The sequence below is a fragment of the Thermobia domestica genome, chromosome 4 (assembly GCF_964235325.1).
Source record: "Thermobia domestica chromosome 4, izTheDome1.hap1.1, whole genome shotgun sequence".
NCBI lineage: Eukaryota > Metazoa > Arthropoda > Insecta > Zygentoma > Lepismatidae > Thermobia > Thermobia domestica.
Genome location: NC_137457.1, coordinates 25,019,996 through 25,043,740, shown reverse-complemented (window position 1 = coordinate 25,043,740; position 23,745 = coordinate 25,019,996). Strand labels below are relative to the sequence as shown.

At 37.6% G+C, this 23,745-nt stretch overlaps 2 protein-coding genes across 4 annotated transcripts in view; one reads left to right on the top strand and one right to left on the bottom strand.

The window, feature by feature from the left end:
* The window catches only part of LOC145683580 (uncharacterized), a 115,105-nt gene that overhangs the window by 35,041 nt on the left and 56,319 nt on the right, over positions 1–23,745 (top strand). The window lies entirely within an intron of this gene.
* LOC145683777 (uncharacterized) overlaps positions 1–23,745 on the bottom strand; it is a 139,167-nt gene that overhangs the window by 61,545 nt on the left and 53,877 nt on the right. For all 3 annotated transcript variants that reach the window (XM_081755349.1, XM_081755350.1, XM_081755351.1), the window contains exons 2-3: positions 14,633–14,868; positions 6,092–6,182 (exon numbers count right to left, since the gene is read on the bottom strand). In XM_081755349.1, coding sequence (XP_081611475.1) covers positions 6,092–6,182; positions 14,633–14,832 — 291 coding nt within the window. In that variant the 5' untranslated portion in view covers positions 14,833–14,868. The remainder of the gene's footprint in view (positions 1–6,091; positions 6,183–14,632; positions 14,869–23,745) is intronic.

Here is a 23,745-nt window from a genome sequence, read left to right as displayed (position 1 = left end):
CACATGAGCTCCCACCGGGAATCGAACCCGGGTCTCCCACGCCACAGGCGCGTACGCTAACCGCTTACCCATGGAGGAGCTCATATATCCTCCATACCCAGTCACAATTCTGATTCATACTCAAAATCCTTCACAGTAAGTACTACACGCCTCTGGAACAGTTTACCTCAATTAATACACAACGTTTCCACAGTTGCTAAATTTAAAAAATCTGTAAATTCCCTTCTCTTAAGTAAAGATAAGGATACTGGTAGCACATGAGGCATCTTCGTTTTACCAGATTATAAATAACCCACATATGAACACACAACCAATAGGTAAACTATGTTAATTTGTACAGCTTATATATTCATACTTCTTTTACCGCTATACACAATATGCAATTTCGGTTTTCTCCATTTTATTTTTGTTTCCTCTATTCTATATTATTTTCAATTTTTGTTTTTGAAGTGTTTAACCATTTTTTTGTTTAAGTAGTATATTCTTTTTTATGTGGTTCAGTACTTTTCTTATTGTAATTGTTAATATTTTCTATATATTGATGCTTTTTAAAAAATACATAATGTATGCACGTGGTTAAGTGCTCGGAGAAGGCTGCAGAGCCTTAACTTCGCCACGTAAAAGTCATAAATAAATAAATATATATATATATAAATTACAATACATATATATTAATTTCATTTTATCTCTTTTTTATATTCATTTAACAATTAATTCCATTTTAATTGTATAAAATTATCGAAGTAGAGAACTAATTTTAAAAATATGATCAATTTCTTAATTATTTAGATCCTAAAATAGATTCTTCAAATCAATATTATGGGAGCTCATTAACAAATCAACTCAGTATATGTTGACATATTATATAACTTATTTCTTCCATTTGGGCATAATTAACATAGCTTTGATAAACAATATTTGTATCGATGCATAGATGTAAATAGAATAGAATTCAGAAGAAGTACGAATTACAAAGAAATTATAACAAAACACTACATGAAATAAAATGAAACTTGATCAATATCATTATCAGGAACAATACAAATAAAGAAATTATTATATTAAGAATCAGCAAAGTTTATGTGGGTTAGAATACCGTATAACATGTTTTATTTATTCAAGCATATCTATCATAACTTTTAGTAAACGATATTCGTATTCATATCACATCGTGCTGAAATCTAGTATCCATCATTTTTATTATTTGTATAAAATTCAAACAAAGTACGAATTACAAATGAAATTATAATTGTATTCCAAGTGAAAATAAACAAAAATGAATATGTTTTGAATATGTTTTGTCGGACGCCACAACATTAGCTTAAGTTATATCACCAAAGAATTCGGTTAGGTTACATTGGATTACACAATCATGAATACAGTACGGCGTGTCCGGTACTTCAATAGTACTTTGGTTTTTATTTCGAGAATTTCTGCCATCTATATAACTATTACGAAATCCAATTCGATGGAAATTAGATCTATTGTTTGACTGATTCCTAAATGTTGTACGATTAATATTTCTGTTGCTTCTGAAATTAGGTTCGGTTACATTTGACTGATTCCCAAATGTTGTACGATTAATATTTCTGTTGCTTCTGAAATTAGGTTCGGTTACATTTGACTGATTCCCAAATGTTGTACGATTAATATTTCTGTTGCTTCTGAAATTAGGTTCGGTTACATTACCGGTACAATTGAAGTGCACTGCTCCGTATTCGTGTCCGATCATCAATCCAGCGGAATAAATTTTGCGAAGATCCTGGGCCACGTTGTCTTGAAGGAGCTTCTTCATTATTTTCCTCATCATTATCTCGGCCTTCCTCCAACTGAATGTCTAACGCTGCTTCGATTAATGATTCGGTCGAACTAAACGGCAATCCCGTTTGTTCCATTTTCTGACGAACAGCCATTTTGATTCTTGATGGATCGGATCCTATTTGAAGAACAGCCACAACTGTCTCAGTGTTCATCAGGCCTTGCATATCTTCATCCGTTACTTCTCGAAGTTGATGACTGGAAACAGGAGGCACTATTGGGTTTTCTACAGGACGTTCTTGATATGCTACTTGACTTGGAGGCTCAATAGGTGAACATTCTCTGGTCGCATTCACTTCTTCCAATTCTCGGATCTGATTGGTATGTTATTCACCTGTGTTTCAACCACATCTACTGCACTTTGTACAACTGTAAATTTGGTGTTGATTTGCTGTGTTATTTGCTCTAATTTATTATCCATTCGCTGAGTCATAACCTGTGTAATTTGTTCAAATCTAGTATCTATCTGTTGAAATCGAGTATCCATTTGCTGAAATTTTTGTTCTCGCTGAGTATCCATTCTTTGCTGTTGCTGCGATATTTGGTGGGACATTTGCTCTAGCTGAGTATCCATTCTTTGCTGTTGCTGCGATATTTGATGGGACATTTGCTCTAGCTGAGTATCCATTCTTTGCTGTTGCTGGGATATTTGCTGACCAATCTGTTGCGATATTTGCTGATCAAGCTGTCTTATAAGATCAGCCACGTTTGTTGATGAATTCGTACCTGGTAGCTCTACATCACCACCTTCTTCATGCATATTTTCATTTCCAGAAACATTCATTTTTATGTTTCTATAAATCCTTTTCCCACTTCTGAGTAAAGTATACTACGTGTTGATCACTATGTTGACACTGCTTTACTATACTTCAAACTAATCTCAAGGTCGTGGTCGGTAAACCACCATCTAAAAGTACTCTTGGGCGGTAAACACCATCTAAAATGTAACTTATATTGGGTGAGATAACACCATCTAGAAATGTAACGTATATTGTGAACCACCATTTAAAATGTAATGATTCATTTATATTTTACGTTTCATTCCAACCCACAGTCCGTGTAATTCTTAAAATATATAAACACGATCAAATCACATTAAATCAGGCACGACAAGTTATATCACTATCACCTTTATTGTCCAAACTCCATTAATTATACTTTTTCTTTTCGGTTGTCACAGCTACGTTTTAAACAAACAACTATCTGCTATGATACTATAAATGCAGATTACACCTATAAAACCAACATATACTTTAACTATTGAGATTAAATTTTATTTCTTTCTATTTAGAATCAACAACATATATTTTTTCTTCTTCTTCTACACGACAGATTGTGTACTTTTATGCACCGTTGCCCAAAACCAAAATATAAAAATAGAAGAAATTACAAAATAGATATACAATATCGTTGTAAAAGTTACTAAACTGAAACACAACTTTTGAGATACAATTGCTTATCAACGATTAGAGAAAGTCGAACTGAGTTTAGCTACGAAAAATCTACAAAATGCTCCGTCATATGTCATTATTTAGCCATATTGTGGTACTTGACCATAGTATTGTAGTATATTTAGATACAAAATAAGGCTAAATAGTAACACATGAACGGACGCTTTGTGTCTTTCCATAAACATATCTTTAAAAATATTTCATTGAATTGTCGACGACTCACGGTAAGTCGAAAGTTCTATGTTTCTAATCAATATTTCTAATGTTTATGCTTCCCAAATTGAGAGTGAGGAAGTATAAATCAGGAAACAGGGGAACACTACTGAAACTAAGTAAACTGTGACATTATCTAATAAATCCTTACCAGAAATAAAACTCGAGATCTCATGTTAGTAGTACCATTTGACAAGAGAAGGTCACATGGATTATGTACAGTTGCAGACAGGATGCGAATAGAAAAATTATGGGGATCGATACTTTAGGTTAGTAATTCAATTTGATGCTCTGTGACGTCATAGTCGTAGTTTCTTTTCTCATTCTCAGTAAACATATTGATCACACATCTCCAACTTAATGCTCTGTGGCGTCACAGTTTGCTTCTTATTCTTAGTAAACACAGATCTATCATTTTCAACTCAATACTCCAAGATATCACGATTTGCATGTTCCATTCTCACAATCATTAGACTCACAGGCTAATTACTTCCAAGCCGATGTTTTGTCACATCATAGTTTGTTTTTCTTATTTACAGTAAACCCATAGATCACTCATTTGCAACTTGATGCTCTATAGCATTTAATTTATTCTCCCATTCTCAATAAACCCATTGAACAGTCATTTTCAATTTGATGCTCTGTGGCGTTACAGTTTGCTTCTCATACTCAGTAACATATAGACCGGTTATTTTCAACTCGTAATTCTGTGGTGTCATAATTTTCTTCTCTGATTCTCAGTAAACCCATTGATTAGTCATTGCTTATTCCCTCTAAACTAGATTATGTTCTATTTCCGTGTTTAAATTATGAAACACAAGGGAAAGTAGTTTGTTTTGCAAACCCTAAGTGGTTTTGTTATTGCACAGAAATGTTACCAATTACTACAATCAATATGCAGTTCAAAAAAAGAGTGCATACTCCGCACAAATACTCTGCTCACAGTGAGTGCACCTGACAAACGCGAAGTCGCACTTGAGACATTTGTCGTTTAAAATTCCGTCAAAGCAGTAATCGCAAGATATGATCCAACTTTCAGGCTCCTCATTCAAGTATCCAGCCTTATGGTAAGCGAATCGAATCATGTTGCGAAAACGAGGAGCACTGAACTGGTAAGTTGTGAATGACTGAAGTTGTATGAACCTGTCATGATGCCAAATATTCACTTTACTTCCTGTTAATGCCGTATCAGTGATGAAACGAACAAAGGATTTGTATGGACGGATGGAGTGTATATCCAGAGGCTGAATCATGCCACTACATCCACCAGGAATTACCCGTTTGATCAATGCAAAGTCTTCTGACACACGCTGTCGTCTTTATTTGTAGACCATGAATCAAATAACAGAAGTGCTTTCTTCCTATCAATTGGAATGCTTGTCCACATGACGTCCGAATAGAAAGTCTTAAGATCCTGCTTGTTCATGTTTGCTGTTTTACCAGCAAATGCGATTAAGATTATATTAGCTGGCTTTACTGAGGGAACCTACTGTTTGGTTCAACTATCAGAACATACATGGGACGCAGAATTTCTCCGTCTATGGACACAACCAGAGTTATCATATAGGAATGAGATGTTGCACTCACATATCCCGCTGTTTTCTGATCTTCACTGATCCTTTCTCCCTCAGCGTCCAGTACGAATGCAATTCCTTCTCGAATCGACTTTGATCTGCATTGAAGACATTGGCAGCTGGAATGTCATCAGTAATCATAAGATCAAGTACTGAAATAAACTATAACATGTACATCCTTGTGACCTTCTAGTGGCTGTTATCTCCTAAACCCTTTGAGCTTAGCACCTAAACCTTCCCTGGCATATTGGGGACACTTAGTACTATGCTACCACATATGTCTCAGGTAGCAACTCGATTCACCCAAACGTGATAATTACTTGTTATACACAGAGATCTGTTATTTCCAACTCAATGTACCATGACGTCATAATTTGCTTCTTCAATTCTCACAATCAGTAGACTCACAGACCAAGTACTTCCAATTCGATGTTTTGTCATATGACAGTTAGCTTTTCTTTTCGAACTCGATACTTTGTAGCATTGTAATTCGCTTCTCTCGTTCTCAGTATACCTATAGATCATTCATTTCCAACTCGATGCTCTGAAGCATTTAATTCGTTTCTCCCATTCTCAATAAACCCATTGAGCAGTCATTTCCAACTTGGTGCTTTGTAGCGTCACAGTTTGCTTCCCATGCTCAGTAAACGTATAGACTGGTTATTTTCAGCTCGTAGCTCTGTTTCGTTCGCAATATTAAAAAGAAAAAGTTGTACATTTTCTAGATGGTACAATTATATTAGAAATGCTAGCACTTCCAACGAATTTTCCTTGGTTAATGACGTTCTCCATTTGGTTACTTCCGTAAAGCATTTACTTCTTGCTGTTAACTACTGTATTAGAGCTTCATCACAGTAAATAAAATATACAAAACGGATCTACAAATGTGATCTCTTATTCTGTAATTTAAATTCAAATATATATATATATATAAACAGTTCGTCAGTGTTTTCCATATTTATAATAATGAATACTATTTTATTTTCAATTACTGTGTAACTATTCATTATTAAATATCCGTAAATACGTCCTTACCTTTTCCCCAATAAAAACTTGGCCCTTAAGGTAAAATCCATCAGGTTTAGACGGGTCTAGTTCCAATAGCTTATCAGCATCTTTTCTTGCCCTGAAATGATATTACTTACAAACACTGTTCTGTTTTCATATCTTGATTAGCATTTAGATTCATTCTCATATACCCGCACCATTGGTGCGTGGTCCTATTTTTTATTTTGGTATTGACACACGACTCTGAAGACTTAAAATACCATATTATAAGTAAGAAAAATCAGAAACAATTAGTTCTGACATACTTTAAACCATAGTTAGTTACTCTTGATCAGCCCACTGCTCTTGAAATGCCTACTGTCGTTGGGCGAAATATTAACCAAGAAAATTCAAAACTTTATTATTACGAAACTTCGTACATTCATGCTTATAAAGTTTATAACAGAAACGGCTATCACCTTACGTTGTATGGCTATGCAATCACCTTATTTTTTTCTTACATCCATAGGAATATTTTTGAAGTACAGTATTAAAGTAGTGTTATAGAAAATAGTTGGAAAAGTTTCTCACTTCGGTGATACTTTTTATATTTTGCTTTACAGAAGTAGTTTTATTTATGAAAGACGATTTACATTGCAAAACATGGAATGATGGTTTAAGAATATCTTAATATTTATACAATTGGTAACGCTTCAATGTTTTTACAGTCGTATATTATCGTTACGAAAAACATGCATTTCTAAGAATGATTAGGGCATGGATAGCCACCGTTACTCGAGATGTCAACTCACTGACTCCATTAACGAAGTCGGCCAAGCATAAAAACCGTCACCCGAGAAGATGTTAACAAACTGACTCCATTAACGAAGCCGGCCCAGCATAGCCACCGTCACTCGAGAACATGTTAACTGACACTCCATTAACGAAGTCGGCCAAGCATAGCCACCGTCACTCGACAAGATGTTAACAGATTGACTCCATTAACGAAGTCGGCCATGGATAGCCACTGTCATTCGGGAAGATGTTAACGAAATGACTCCATTAACGAAGTCGGCCATGGATAGTCATTGTTACTCGAGAAGATGTTAACAGAATGACTCTATTAACGAAGTCGGCCCTGGATAGCCACTGTCATTCGGGAAGATGTTAACGACATGACTCCATTAACGAAGTCGGCCATGGATAGTCATTGTTACTCGTGAAGATGTTAATAGGATGACTCTATTAACGAAGTCGGCCACGGATAGCCACAATTACTCAAAATGTTAATGAAATGACTCAACTAACGAAATTGGCCCACTCGAGAAGATATCAACTGATTGACTCCATTAACGAAGTCGACCATGGATAGCCACCCTTACTCGGGAAAATGTTAACAAGATGACTCTATTAACGAAGTCGGCCATGGATAGTCACTGTCACTCGAGAAGATGTTAACGAAATGACTCCATTAACGAAGTCGGCCATGGATAGTCAATGTTACTCGAGAAAATGTTAACAGAATCACTCTATTAACGAAGTCGCCCATGGATAGTCACTGTCATTCGGGAAGATGTTAACAAAATGACTCCATTAAAGAAGTCGGACATGGATAGTCATTGTTACTCGTGAAGATGTTACAGGATGACTCTATTAACGAAATCGGCCATGGATAGTCACTGTCACTCGAGAAGATGTTAACGAAATGACTCCATTAACGAAGTCGACCATCGATAGCCACCCTTACTCGAGAAAATGTTAACAAGATGACTCTATTAACGAAGTCGGCCATGGATAGTCACTGTCACTCGAGAAGATGTCAACTCACTGACTCCATTAACGAAGTCGACCATGGATAGCCACCCTTACTCGAGAAAATCTTAACAGGATGACTCTATTAACGAAGTCGGCCATGGATAGTCACTGTCACTCGAGAAGATGTTAACGAAATGACTCCATTAACGAAATCGGCCATGGATAGTCATTGTTACTCGAGAAGATGTTAACAGACTGACTCTATTAACAAAGTCGGCCCTGGATAACCACTCTCATTCGGGAAGATGTTAACGAAATGACTCCATTAACGAAGTCGGCCACGGATAGCCACAATTCCTCAACATGTTAATGAAATGACTCAACTAACGAAATTGACCCGCTCGAGAAGATATCAACTAATTGACTCCATTAACGAAGTCGACCATGGCTAGTCACTGTCATTCGAGAAGATGTTAACGAAATGACTCCATTAACAAAGTCGGCCATGGATAGTCATTGTTACTCCTGAAGATGTTAACAGGACGACTCTATTAACGAAGTCGGCCATGGATAGTCACTGTCACTCGAGAAGTTATTAACGGAAATGACTCCATTAATGAAGTCGACCATGGATAGTCATTGTTACTCGAGAAGATGTTAACAGAATGACTCTATTAACGAAGTCGGCCCTGGATAGCCACTGTCATTCGGAAAGATGTTAACGAAATGACTCCATTAACGAAGTCGGCCATGGATAGTTATTGTTACTCGTGAAGATGTTAACAGGATGACTCTATTAACGAAGTCGGCCGCGGATAGTCAAAATTCCTCAACATGTTAATGCAATGACTCAACTAACGAAATTGGCCCGCTCGAGAAGACATCAACTGATTGACTCCATTAACGAAGTCGACCATGGATAGCCACCCTTACTCGAGAAAATGTTAACAGGATGACTCTATTAACGAAGTCGGCCATGGATAGTCACTGTCACTCGAGAAGATGTTAACGAAATGACTCCATTAACGAAGTCGGAAATGGATAGTCATTGTTACTCGAGAAGATGTTAACAGAATGACTCTATTAACGAAGTCGGCCCTGGATATCCACTGTCATTCGGGAAGATGTTTACGAAATGACTCCATTAACGAAGTCGGCCATGGATAGTCACTGATACTCGAGAAGATGTTAACAGAATGACTCTATTAACGAAGTCGACCCTGGATAGCCACTGTCATTCGGGAAGATGTTAACGAAATGACTCCATTAACGAAGTCGGTCATGGATAGTCATTGTTACTCGTGAAGATGTTAACAGGATGACTCTATTAACGAAGTCGGCCACGGATAGCCACAATTCCTCAACATGTTAATGAAATGACTCAACTAACGAAATTGGCCCGCTCGAGAAGATATCAATTGATTGACTCCATTAACGAAGTCGTCCATTGATAGCCATCCTTACTCGAGAAAATGTTAACAGGATGACTATTAACGAAGTCGGCCATGGATAGTCACTGTCACTCGAGAAGATGTTAACGAAATGACTCCATTAACGAAGTCGGCCATGGATAGTCATTGTTACTCGTGAAGATGTTAATAGGATGACTCTATTAACGAAGTCGGTCACGGATAGTCACCGTTACTCGGGATGTGAACAGAATGACTCTATTAACGAAGTCGGAAATGAAGAGCCACCGTCACTCGAGAAGATGCTAACGGAATGGCTCTATTATCGAAGTTGCCCATGCATAGCAAGGATACTGGAGAAGATATTACCAGAATGAATCCATTAACGAAGATGGCCACGGTTAGCCACTGTCATTCGAGAAGATGTTAAGGAAATGACTCTATTAACGAAGTCGGCCATGGATAGTCATTGTTACTCGTGAAGGTGTTAACAGGATCACTCTATTAACCAAGTCGGCCGCGGATAGTCAAAATTCCTCAACATGTTAATGCAATGACTCAACTAACGAAATTGGCCCGCTCGAGAAGATATCAACTGATTGACTCCATTAACGAAGTCGACCATGGATAGCCACCCTTACTCAAGAAAATGTTAACAGAATGACTCTATTAACGAAGTCGGCCATGGATAGCCACCCATACTCAAGAAAATGTTAACAGAATGACTCTATTAACGAAGTCGGCCATGGATAGTCACTGTCACTCGAGAAGATGTTAACGAAATGACTCCATTAACGAAGTCGGCCATGGATAGTCATTGTTACTCGTGAAGACGTTAACAGGATGACTATTAACGAAGTCTGCCCTGGATAGCCACTGTCATTCGGGAAGATGTTAACGAAATGACTCCATTAACGAAGTCGGCAATGGATAGTCATTGTTACTCGTGAAGATGTTAACAGGATGACTCTACTAACGAAGTCGGCCATGGATAGTCACTGTCACTCGAGAAGATGTTAACGAAATGACTCCATTAACGAAGTCGGCCATGGATAGTCATTGTTACTCGTGAAGAAGTTAACAGGATGACTCTATTAACGAATTCGCCCATGGATAGTCACTGTCACTCGAGAAGATGTTAACGAAATGGCTCCATTAACGAAGTCGGCCATGAATAGTCATCGTTACTCGTGAAGATGTTAACAGGATGAGTCTATTAACGAAGTCGGCCCTGGATAGCCACTGTCATTCGGGAAGATGTTAACGAAATGACACCATTAACGAAGTCGGCCATAGATAGTCATTGTTACTCGAGAAGATGTTAACAGGATGACTTTATTAACGAAGTCGGCCATGGATAGTCACTGTCACTCGAGAAGATGTTAACGAAATGACTCCATTAACGAAGTCGGTCCTGGATAGTCATTGTTACTCGTGAAGATGTTAACAGGATGACTCTATTAACGAAGTCGGCCGCGGATAGCCACAATTTCTCAACATGTTAATGAAATGACTCAACTAACGAAATTGGCCCGCTCGAGAAGATATCGACTGATTGACTCCATTAACGAAGTCGACCATGGATAGTCACCCTTACTCGAGAAAATGTTAACAGGATGACTCTATTAACGAAGTCGGCTATGGATAGTCACTGTCACTCGAGAAGATGTTAACGAAATGACTCCATTAACGAAGTCGACCATGGATAGCCACCCTTACTCGAGAAAATGTTAACAGTATGACTCTGTTAACGAAGTCGGCCCTGGATAGCCACTGTCATTCGGGAAGATGTTAACGAAATGACTCCATTAACGAAGTCGGCCATGGATAGCCATTGTTACTCCTGAAGATTTTAACAGGATGACTCTGTTAACGAAGTCGGCCTGGATAGCCACTGTCATTCGGGAAGATGTTAACGAAATTACTCCATTAACGAAGTCGGCCATGGATAGTCATTGTTACTCGTGAAGATGTTAACAGGATGACTCTATTAACGGGGTCGGCCATGGATAGTCACTGTCACTCGAGAAGATGTTAACGAAGTCAGCCATGGATAGTCATTTTTACTCGTGAAGATGTTAACAGGATGACTCTATTAACGAAGTCGGCCCTGGATAGCCACTGTCATTCGGGAAGATGTTAACGAAATGACTCCATTAACGAAGTCGGCCATGGATAGTCATTGTTACTCGTGAAGATTTTAACAGGATGACTTTATTAACGAAGCCGGCCATGGATAGTCACTGTCACTCGAGATGTTAACGAAATGACTCCATTAACGAAGTCGGCCATGGATAGTCATTGTTACTCGTGAAGATGTTAACAGGATGACTCTATTAACGAAGTCGGCCCTGGATAGCCACTGTCATTCGGAAAGATGTTAACGAAATGACTCCATTAACGAAGTCGGCCATGGATAGTCATTGTTACTCGTGAAGATGTTAACAGGATGACTCTATTAACGAAGTCGGCCATGGAAAATCATTAATACTCGTGAAGATGTTAACAGGATGACTCTATTAACGAAGTCGGCCATGGAAAATCATTAATACTCGTCAAGATGTTAACAGGATGACTAATAACGAAGTCGGTCACGGATAGTCACCGTCACTCGGGATGTTAACAGAATGACTCTATTAACGAAGTCGGAAATGGAGAGCCACCGTCACTCGACAAGATGCTAACGGAATGGCTCTATTAACGAAGTCGCCCATGCATAGCAAGGTTACTGTAGAAGATATTACCAGAATGAGTCCATTAACGAAGACGGCCACGGTTAGCCACCGTCACTCGAGATTTTAACAGAATTAACCAAGTCGGCCCCGGTTAGCCGCCGTCACTCGAGATGTTGACGAAATGACTCCATTAACGATGTCGGACATGGGTAGATAATCAACGTAACTCGATATGTTAACGAAATTACTCCGTTAACGAATTCGGCCATGGTAGCCACCGTTACTTGAGATACTGACAGAATGACTCTATTAACGACGTCGGCCTGAATAGCCACTGTCATTCGGGAAGATGTTAACGAAATGACTCCATTAACGAAGTCGGCCATGGATAGTCATTGTTACTCGTTAAGATGTTACAGGATGACTCTATTAACGAAGTCGGCCATGGATAGTCACTGTCACTCTTGAAGATGTTAACGAAATGACTCCATTAAGGAAGTCGACCATGGATAGCCACCCTTACTCGAGAAAATGTTAACAGGATGACTGTATTAATGAAGTCGGCCCTGAATACTCATGTCATTCGGGAAGATGTTAACGAAATGACTCCGTTAACGAAGTCGGCCATGGTTAGTCATTGTTACTCGTGAAGATGTTAACAGGATGACTCTATTAACGAAGTCGGTCACGGATAGTCACCGTCACTCGGGATGTTAACAGAATGACTCTATTTACGAAGTCGGAAATGGAGAGCCACCGTCACTCGAGAAGATGCTAACGGAATGGCTCTATTAACGAAGTCGCCCATGCATAGCAAGGTTACTGGAGAAGATATTACCAGAATGACTCCACTAACAAAGACGGCCACGGTTAGCCAGCGTCACTCGAGATGTTAACAGAATTAACCAAGTCGGCCACGGTTAGCCGCCGTCACTCGAGATGTTGACGAAATGACTCCATTAACGAAGTCGTGCATGGATAATGAACGTCACTAGAGATGTTAACGAAATTATTCCGTTAACGAAGTCGGCCATGGTAGCCATCGTTACTTGAGATGTTAACAGAATGAGTCTATTAATGAAGTCGGCCATGGATAGGCACCGTCACTCGTAAAGATGTTAACGAAATAACTCCATTAACAAAGTCGTCCATGGATAGCAACCGTCACTCGGGATGATTTTAACAAAATGGCTCTATTAACGAAGTCGGCCATGGATAGCCTCCATTACTCGAGAAATTAACCGACTGACTCCATCAATGAAATCGGCCATGAATAGCCACCTTTACTCGAGAACATGTTGACGGAATGACTCAATTACTAAACTCGGCCGAGATAATCACTGAAGTTATCTATTGCTAGAAACAGAATACAAAAATTCGTTCAAGTGGACTAACAGACAGATGCTCGAATTATTAAAATTTCAACCTTATAAGGTCCACTAATGTAATCCTATTAAAAACAAATATGAAACGCTTAGCGTGGAAGCGTCGTGCACCAGCACACAAGCGTTACGCACCTGGCCCTAGTCAACTATTTCCCGTAAGTATACATTAAAATTCCACTCCACTTGAACCACCAATGATTAAAGACAATAATCTGTTAAAGGAATTATTAGTTGGAAGGAGTTTACTCTGTTTTGATCATGTTTGTCTGTTTTTAATTTTTTTATTGTTATAATTATTATTTAACATTATTAAATTCTCTTCCAACGTCCGACCCTAGGCTCCGGTCTACTAGTAAATCTTAGTCTGTACTTCTGTATAAGAAAGGGATCCTGAAAATATTCTTGGATATTAAAAGTATTATAGAATGAGGAAAATTTGTCTGTGCAACCCTTAAACAGGGGCGGCTCTACCACATGTGCAACACGTGCATTTGTACGGGGCAGTAAGTTTCGAGAAGTGGGAAATTTTGTCATAACTATATTATTATAAAATATATTTCTTGTTGGAAACAGTCTTAATGATGATGGTATATAAATTTACTAAGCTGGCCTTCTATTTGAATACTACATTCATAATTCATTTTTAGGTCGCATTAGTTTAAGATTACATGGACAGTGCTAAAGCATGCTGGATTGTTGTCAAATACAAGAACTGAATTTTCGAACAAGCGAACGCCTTTCAATTTAGTTAGTTATCACAATTTTGATATGAAAACTAGTCTTGTCTTTTTTATAAACAAGTTACTTATGACTGGAGGTGGAAACAAGTTTTTTTTAAATTTTTTATCAGATGTAGGAGGAAAATCAAGATATAAAGATAAAAATCAAGAAATAAAGTTTGGGTCACTGGAATTGCAAACTGATATATTGAGATGGATGCTCGATATTTAATTCTATAAAAAAGATTACCATCTTTTATCTGCAAGTAGTTTGCCTTATCTTTGACTAACATAATAGATTTTTATTTAACGTGAAAAACAGATAGAACGAGACTATATTTTTAGTTTTTAGTCTTTTCTGAGTGCGAGTGCACTTTCCCTTGCTTGTTCATGATGGGGTAGCATATTTATAATTGGCTTTTAAGAATTGCTCTTTCTAGGAAAAGTGTCGTGGCAACTGAGGCCACTGCATGGGGCGGGAAATTGCCTAGGCCCAGTCCTACCCTTAAGTCAACACATTAAAAAGAAATAGAAAGAAAGAACAGACGACTATGATGTAAATAGTGTTGGGACCTGCCTGCGACCTGACTTGAGAATATATAGAACAATTGGTATTAAGAGATAAATATAAATTGTCATTACTTACTTAAGATGCTCGCGCAGTTGGATGTAGCACTGGGCACGACGAGAGTAGATAAGAAACTTTTCTGTATCAGTGGTCGGTAGATCAAGAGCCATTGTCAGGTGCTGTACGGCGTTTTCGTAGTCTCTGGTTTTCATTCCAAGCTCTGCTGTCTCAAACTTCTTTCTCAGTTCTTTAGCAAGGCGGTCCTTCAGATAAGCCATGGTTCCTTCAGATAATATTATAATTTGTATATTAACCTGGAAGTAAATCACATTCGACATATATATATATATATATATATATATATATATATATATATATATATATATATATATATATATATATATATATATATATATATATATATATACATATATATATATATATATATATGTGTGTGTGTGTGTGTGTGTATATATGTGTGTATATATATGTGTGTATATATATATATATACAGAGAGAGAGAGGAAAGTCATTAAAGTCGGACCCCCCCTTTTGTTTTTGACTGTATCTCTCATTATTATGATTTTTTTTATTTGTATTTCATTGGAATAATACCTTTAGTATATTGTCAAACATTAGATATTAGTTAGTTCAGCATTCAGCTCATAAGATTTTGCTAAAGAATTATTTATTCAAAAGTGACGAAAATGGCGTTTAGGAAAAACGTGTCCAAAGTCGGACCCCCCGTAATAGCTGACATGGAAGTCACAAATAAAGTATCAAAATATCACAAAGCTTTATTTTACAAATGTGATGCACATTTCTGAACAATAGAAAATACCCGATACACTAAGTGAAATGAAAAATAAAAACAAAAAGATAAAATCAAACCTCACTAATCATCCCTTTTACGGCAGAAGTCACAAATACATATCTGACGGTAATTTCCCACGCACGCATCGTGTATCCACATACCACATATTACACATCCTATCCATAAATCATTCCTACAATCCATAGAGAACTTCTCCCCACAAAACAAGCAATCAGCATGCATAATTGTCGTTTGGCACTCTTGTTTGTGGAATATACAAGTCTCTGTCTCCGCTAGAAATGACCACTCTCTGAACTGTTGTCTTCCCGATCACGAATTGTGCAAGTAAGATCTGTAGTTCACTTCCTACATTCTCATGCTTTTAGTGCGTTGTCTTGAGAAGTGTTGTTCTGTGTGTTCATGGGTACCCTTCCTGTAGTGAACGAATGTTTCTTTACCTTTCCCTCTGAGCTCGCCACAGATTGAAGTAGATGTTTCTATAGAGAGGATGTTATGACAAAGGATGTTAATTGCTGTTTGGTGCTCCATCCTTCATAACATAACGATTACGTCTTTGCCTTTTCGTTCGTATCCATTCCAACAGGCAGAGTCACTTGTCCTGCAAAATAAATAGGGGATCCGACTTAGGGGACGGGTCTGATTATGGTGACTTTCCTCTCTCTCTCTCTGTCCATATATATATATATATATATATATATATATATATATATATATATATATATATATATATATATATATATATATATATATATATAGGGTGTTTATCGGGTTTTATGTCCAACGTTTACGCCATTTAGGCTAAAGGAGGGGGATGATTAATGAAAGTGAATTATTATGAAAAATCAGTGGAGTGACAACGAGGGAGGAAAAAATTATCCAAAGACGTGACCTATACCAATCGAGAAGATCTCATTGAGCTTAACATAATGACATGAATGTAAAATTTCATGGAATCAGATTGAGCTCAAGAAACCTCACGGGCATAATGTCCACCGCAAACTCGTGTACCCGGAAATTGATCCAGGGATGCCTTGCACAGGAGGTGAGCGCTCTCCTCCTCAAGAGATCGTGACCCCAGTTCAGGCCTGTATCCAGGGGGGTCTAGGGGGCCGGCCCCCCTAGAATTTTATTGGCCCCCTCTAAAATCTTCACTGTAGGCTTGCAAATGAACTATAATATGGGATGAACTAATATTTTTGGATCGGGGCCCCCCTACATTTTCCGGCTGGCTACGGGCCTGCCCCAGTCGCTAGGCTTTCCTTACGAGAGCCACTAAAATATAGTGATTCGGTTGTTCATTGAACAATGGTGAAACAAGATGCCAACAAAGAAAATCGATACAACGTCAGTGCATATCATGCAATTGTTTTTTGTGCAATTTACATACTTTCACCACCCACTTGCTTACAACATGTTATGCAACTGAATACGTCACGGGAATCAATAACTACGTCAGTAGAAAGTAAATTCTACAAGAAACATATATACAGGATGTCCATAAAGTCCGTTGCCACTCCGTGTATCTTCGAAACGACTGTGAATATAAGCTTGAAATTTGAGCTATAAAAGACCCATCCCAGACATCCCCTTATAGGAGTACGTGGGATCAACTTAAGAATTTCAAACGGCAAAGGGTACCGAGTAATATATTATTAGAGGGCCGCGGTGGCACAGTGGTAGACAAACGTCTAGTGCATGGGGTACATGGTTCGATCCCAGCTAGCGCAGATAAACTTTGTGGTAGACAAACACCATATGCGAGAGTTTTCCCAGGGTTCTCCCGTTTCCTCCCACTTTCTCCATTCCATGATTTCATTCATTTCTCATCATCACCGACTTCTTTAGCCTAGCCAGCATAATCGTGGGACGTAAAACTCAAAAGTTTCATTTTTTTTAAGTCGATAATCAGTAGGTTGAAGGAAAGGGATTTACCAAGCAAAACAATATAACATTTCTCAAGTAAGAAAGAAAACACAAGCCAAGAGCAGATAAGAACATGTATTTTCCTGCATGCTAGTTGCGACCGTCTCCATTCTCTACATTAGTGTTGTCATCAGGAACAGTGTTCGAAGTGAGACGGTATGCGGTGGAATGTCATACCGCCTCTGGTTTTTCAGTGATCAAGGCATACTGCCTCTGGTTTTTCAGTGATCAAGACATACCGTCACTGGAGAGTACATGCTAAATATCTTTAATAAATTCATTTTTATACACAGTAATTGACGAATAGCTTTGCATGTAAAAATATTTTTATTTTTTTATGTAGAAATAATTTATAAGTTGACAACACAGACATATGTAACTTTTTCCTACCTTTTGTTTGAAAAATGAGGTATCTTCAAAGAAATTCATGTAGTTTATATTATCATGTGCCATATTGAATTTTCTTTCTTATGTATGTGTGTCGTCTCGCCTTAATGCATATAAATGTCGTGTTTTAAGCATGGGGAATTTCGGGTATATCTGCTGTGCGGGTCGGGTCTTCCGGGGATTTGGATTGCCCGTCAGTTGAGTGAGGGGTCCAGGAATTTTCCCGCAAAAGAAATTGGTAATATAAAAATATGCGATTTTTTTTAGCATTTTCGTGTATAGTTCTCTATAATACAACATAAGGGAGATATTTTTTTCAGAAAGTTGTTGGCAGGTGATCAAAGTCTCTATGTTCACCCCCCCCCCCCCGTTATAACTATAGAGAAGCTCTCCAATGATTTCCTGTCATTATGCAAATAGAAATGCAATATTTTAGGCAACATACTCTCATTGCATTTCAACATTTAGATAGCCGGTATGTCGAGTCAAAATCGTAATCAAACATACCGCCTCTGCTTTTTTTTTTTCATTTCGAACACTGATCAGAAGGATAAAGAACTATCACATGTCACTTTGAAGAGTTTCAGTGTATTTAGTTATATATATATATATATATATATATATATATATATATATATATATATATATATATATATATATATATATATATATATATATACAAGGCTTGATTATTTAGGGGTATACCGGTGCACCGGTGCATGTGCACCCCTTTCTTGTAAATAAACACCATCTAAAATGAGAAGCTAGCAGAGAAAATAGCTACACTTTCCAAAACTTTCTGCCGTCATATTTCTATTTAGAGTTTTAAAGAAAGGGTTTTGTAAAAGCAATAGTTTAAGTCCATTTTCTGAAAGTTGAAGGAAAAGGATCCCTAAAGCAAAACAATATTCCTCATTCACATTACAGATATCTAGAGGCATGAAAGACACTCAAATTTATATAAAATGTAGTCGTAGTTATTGATGCACACCCCGTCAGAAATTCCTGGATGCAGTCCTGTATATATATGAAAATGAAATATTTGAGTTTTACGTCCCACGCTTATGCCGGTTAGACTAAAGGAGATGGTGATGATAAGTAATAAATGAAATGGTGGAATGGAGAAAGTGGGAGGAAACGGAAGAACCCCGAGGAAACCCACGCACACTGTGTTTGTCCGCCACAAAGTTCACTTGGCAGGGGCTAGGATCGAACCCAGGACCCCAAGCACCAGAGGTGAACGCTCTACCACTGAGCCAGCACAGACTTGTGTGTGTGTGTGTGTGTGTGTGTGTGTGTGTGTGTGTGTGTGTGTGTGTGTGTGTATGGTACAACCTGTCTTTAGCGGACTCGAACGGGACTCGTAAAAATTTTCGTTGAAGATAGGTTTCCGATTAAGAAAGGTAGATCTACGCAAAGAAAAAAAAGTGCATGTATATAATGGATATACTCAGATAAAATAAGACCCTGTAGATCTACATAACTGACAAAAAAAAATAGTTTTCATTGATTTTTTCGAAAATTACGCATGAAAATTTTAACTTACCCATGGGACTTTTTCACCTTAGTGCAGTCAAACAATTGGTGTATGCTTCATTTTAGGAGAATTTTCCTTCCGTTAAACAAAGATAATGTTGTAGAACTTTTAGACTGAATCATTTGTTTACGATCAATAACGACAAAAAACAGAGATGTTTAATGAAGACATCATATTTGTTCATGCAATAGAATACTTGATATTCAATTGTTCTTTATCATACATTGACTGGCATTGACCTTGATGTAATCAGACTATCTTTTAACTCAATTATGTCAATAACTATTATGGCGTTTAATGAAAGAGAAAGGAGAACTTTGGCTAGCCTCACTTCACGGACAATCTCCAATGGATGTCCCGGATGTGACGTAGATGCTTGCATCAAAACTTCCGGCAATATGTGTTTACTTTTCAATTTATCTTGCATCGTTCTCAGTAATTCCAGCATGTGTAAGTACGAAGAAGGTTAGATAAGTTTTCAGCCTCACATAGTAAATGAACTTACTAAATATATTTCAAAATACTTATTTGATGTAACTATATTTTATAGGATATTTTGCAACAACAAAAATCGTAAATGCATTTCGAGTGCTTCTCTTTCCTTGCAGGTCATGGCTGAGCACATTGTAAGTTTCACCAAATATGCTCAGGGCACCAAATTTTGAGGGGGCGTCAAATTTCCAAAACCAGTTCATTGTTATTATTCTCCAGTTCTGGCAATTCAGAAATTTATTATATACCTGTATATACAGGGTGTTTCAAAACAACGCCGACAACGTTTGGGAGGTGATTCATGACACCAAGATAAGACACAAAGTATAGACCAGCCTGGGTACACAAATGCTTATTTTTACAGGCTGCCGAAACCATGAAATAATTAACTTTAAAGGTCCATATCTCCATTAATATGGGACCTACCGTAGTCACGTCAAGATTTCATTTATGAAATAACATCTATGTATGCTATCCAAAAATACATGTTTCATAATAATAAGGTACTCACGCAACAACTTTTATAGAGGGAGTTTGGTTACGCACATATAATTTGAAGTACTGACCAACTACCTCTATAAAACTTATTTTACGGAACTACCGCAGGATTGTGAAACTTGGATATTTGGATAGGGCACGTAGTAAGACCTGTTACGGAAACATTGTAGCATGATTGGATTAAGCTCGTGACTCGTAATAAATCTAAGTGAACCAGTTTGAATGTGAAAATAGATGGTAAATTTAATCTCGTTTGCAGAGTGTGAAGTAGTGTTTGTGTAGTGCTTATGGTGTGGGAATGGGTAAGCGAAGTGGGCAGAACGGCATAGAAAGAATCTGTCATTTCTTTCAAAATGTATGTAACAAAGATTGAAAAGTGACGTATAGCCATTTCAGCAGTGAATTGATTGACCGAAATACCATTTGTCGTATTCTACGAAGGTTTGAGAATAACGGCAGTGAAAAATTCAAGAAGCCACCAGGTCGTCGGGAGTGGGTGAAGAAGCAATAAGTAGTGAAGAAAGTTGAATTGAAACTTTTGATGAAATCTCAATGTCTGTCCACGGATTGGCACGATAATTGAAGTTACCGCTTACTACCATACACAGAATAAAAAAGAGAGAGAGAGGGAGAGAGAGAAATTGGGCTTCTAGACGTATAAAGCAAAAGTGGTTCCAAAGTATACAGAAGAACAAAAGATACGTGCACAAAGAAACTGCTGCAAAATTGCCGAAAAATTTTGAATTCAGCGTCATTGAAAATACTGGTGATTGATGACGAGATATACTGTCCTGTTGAAACTAATGCTATTGCGAGACGTCAGTACTATTCATGTCGAGATAAAACACAAATTAGCGACAAATTCAAATTCAAGGTCAAGACGAAGTTTCCCAAGCAATACCCGATATGGCAAGTAATGGATGCTGAGGGAAGAGTTTCGGTACCTTACATTTCGACGACAACAATGACCACAGACACTTATCTTAATAAATGCACCAAGAAGAGATTGCTTCATTTTATCAATAGTCGCAATGTTCTTTTCTGGACGGACCTGGCAACATGTCACTGCACTCATAAAGTCACCGACTACCTGAAAGCAAAAAGCATCGACTTTGTTGAAAAAAAGACAACGCTTCTAACATTCTCCAAACGAGGCCGTTGAAAAATATTGGGCCCTCTACAAAGCTGAGTAACGAAAAAGACCAGAACCAGCGAAAAATCTAACTTCCTTTAAAAATATTTGGACGCGAATCTCTAACCAAGTGGCCCAGCAGAATAGCAAGACCTTTATGGTGGATGTGAGAGAGAAACTTCTGAAAGTGGGGAGAGAAAGCGTTTATGGTCCACTAAAATAGGTCTCCATGTTATTAAAGGATAATATTAATGCAAGTAAGTATTACTTTCATTTACTATTTTTCTTTTCAGTTCCTTCCCTGTGCATACTATGTTTCCGGAATATATCTTAGTTCGTAAGTGAAGTCTAACCCGACTGCGGTAGGTCCCCATAGTTTTGCAGCTATGGATCCTTAAAGTTCCTTTTATCATGTTTTTTGGCAGCCTATAACTCCGAAAGGAAGCATTTGTGCACCCAGGTTGATCTATACTTTTTGTCTTATCTTGCTATCAGGAATCATCTCCCAAACGTTGTCGATGTTGTTTTGAAACTCGTTGTACATATGGCAAGGAATTTGCATATTTTTAAATAGTTAATGCCATTTCCACGTAGGTTATTCAATTCAAATGTCTCAAATTTTCTACATCGGTATTTATTGATATTGAGGGACAGCAATTTTTTGTAACTTGGGGCAGCAAAAGTGTTAAATATGGTCATAACTACAAAAAAAAGCCTTGCTTAGGATAGGAATGTATCGCAAGACAATTTGCTCATTGAAAGATTAATACCGTTGTACAGCCACTTACAAAAGTATCTCCTCACCCCCCACTAAGTTCTCTAATTCCATTACTTGGGGTCCAGGTCATTTGCAGTTGTGAGAACGCCTAGATAGATGCAATCCAACTTACACGTAACTTTTCTCGTCACTGACAACAGTTGTTGACCTGATCCAGGTGTTTCTGCAGGTAAAATTGTAAAGTAGGTGACTAACGAAACAGTTCTCCATTCTAAGATGAATATCTATGGCTCGGATCGTGTTTTCCAAAGAACACCATATATTTATCTTAATATTGCTGTGTATGTAATGTATTATTTCTTTATATACTGTATGTTTAGAGAAAGAAACACACTGACCACGCATTTATCAGGAAATGCTTCAAAATAGCTAAAAATATCAAATCTAGAACAATTGCTGGAAATAAGTCTGTAAATGATTGCCTCCATTGATAGACCTTCTCCAATTCTCCTCATTCCAACATCATTTTCTTCCTGGAGGAGAGAAGATCTTTCTTGTCACACTGAGTATGCATTGAAATTGTTATTGAAACATTTGAAAAAGTTTCAACCTGGTCGGAATTCGAACCTGGGTCCGCCGAACAGAAGTTCAATACGCTAACCACTTACCTACCGCGTCACTTATTCTTTTATCTAAACATTTAACTAGTTAAAGTTGTTGCATGTAAGACTATACAAAATACTAATGCTCGTATAAGAAGACGTTCCTTATGAGTTTCACAATGACTTACTCGAGATTTCCTTCTATAACTCAAAAACAAGTCATATACACCTTCGTCAATGAGGAAAATATCACGAAACGTTCTTCAAGTTGAGGCTACTTCATCGTTTTTAACTGCTCTCCATTTACATTACTACTACTCTTCCTTATCGTAACTTCTAATTTCCAAAGAAGAAAAGCCGGCAGTATTTACACCGATCCGAAGAGTTTTAGTATTCGCGTGCTGCTCATGTAAAAAATACAGGAAAAATGAGCAAGAGAACAGAACCTAACCAACCCCTGCGGGTCTTCTAACCTGTTTCTATCATTATTATTATTATTATTATTATTATTATTATTATTATTATTATTACTATGGATCACTATAGTAAAACTGCAAGCTTATTTTAATGATAAAAGAGTTATGAAAATTTAAAAAATCCTTGGGCAGGGTTTCATCCCACGCCAAAAACTATTTTCATTACTAGATTATTGCCCTAGTACGCTCGGCCACGAGGGCCGACTGCAGTTGACCTTAATTTCCGCTATATGTAGATCATGTCTCTTGATGTCCTATCTGTATCGGCCAATACGATCAGAGGATATCTGAAATTCTTGAAATCCGCGAAAATGCAAGTCGGCAGACAGGCACGTAGCCAGGATTTCGTAATAGCAGGGGTACGTGACGAAATATTGAGATTATCACACCAGGGGCTGGGTCATTCTAAACTATTACTGGTAAAATATTTTGGTTCATTTAGCCAGGATTTTGTAATGGGGGGCGTGACATGAAATATTGTAGTTACCCACAAGAGGCTCGATCAATCTAAACTATTTTACTGACAACGTACCCATATTGATTTGTTAGGACAATAAAATGAGGACATGTTAGTATTTTAGTAACAAACTA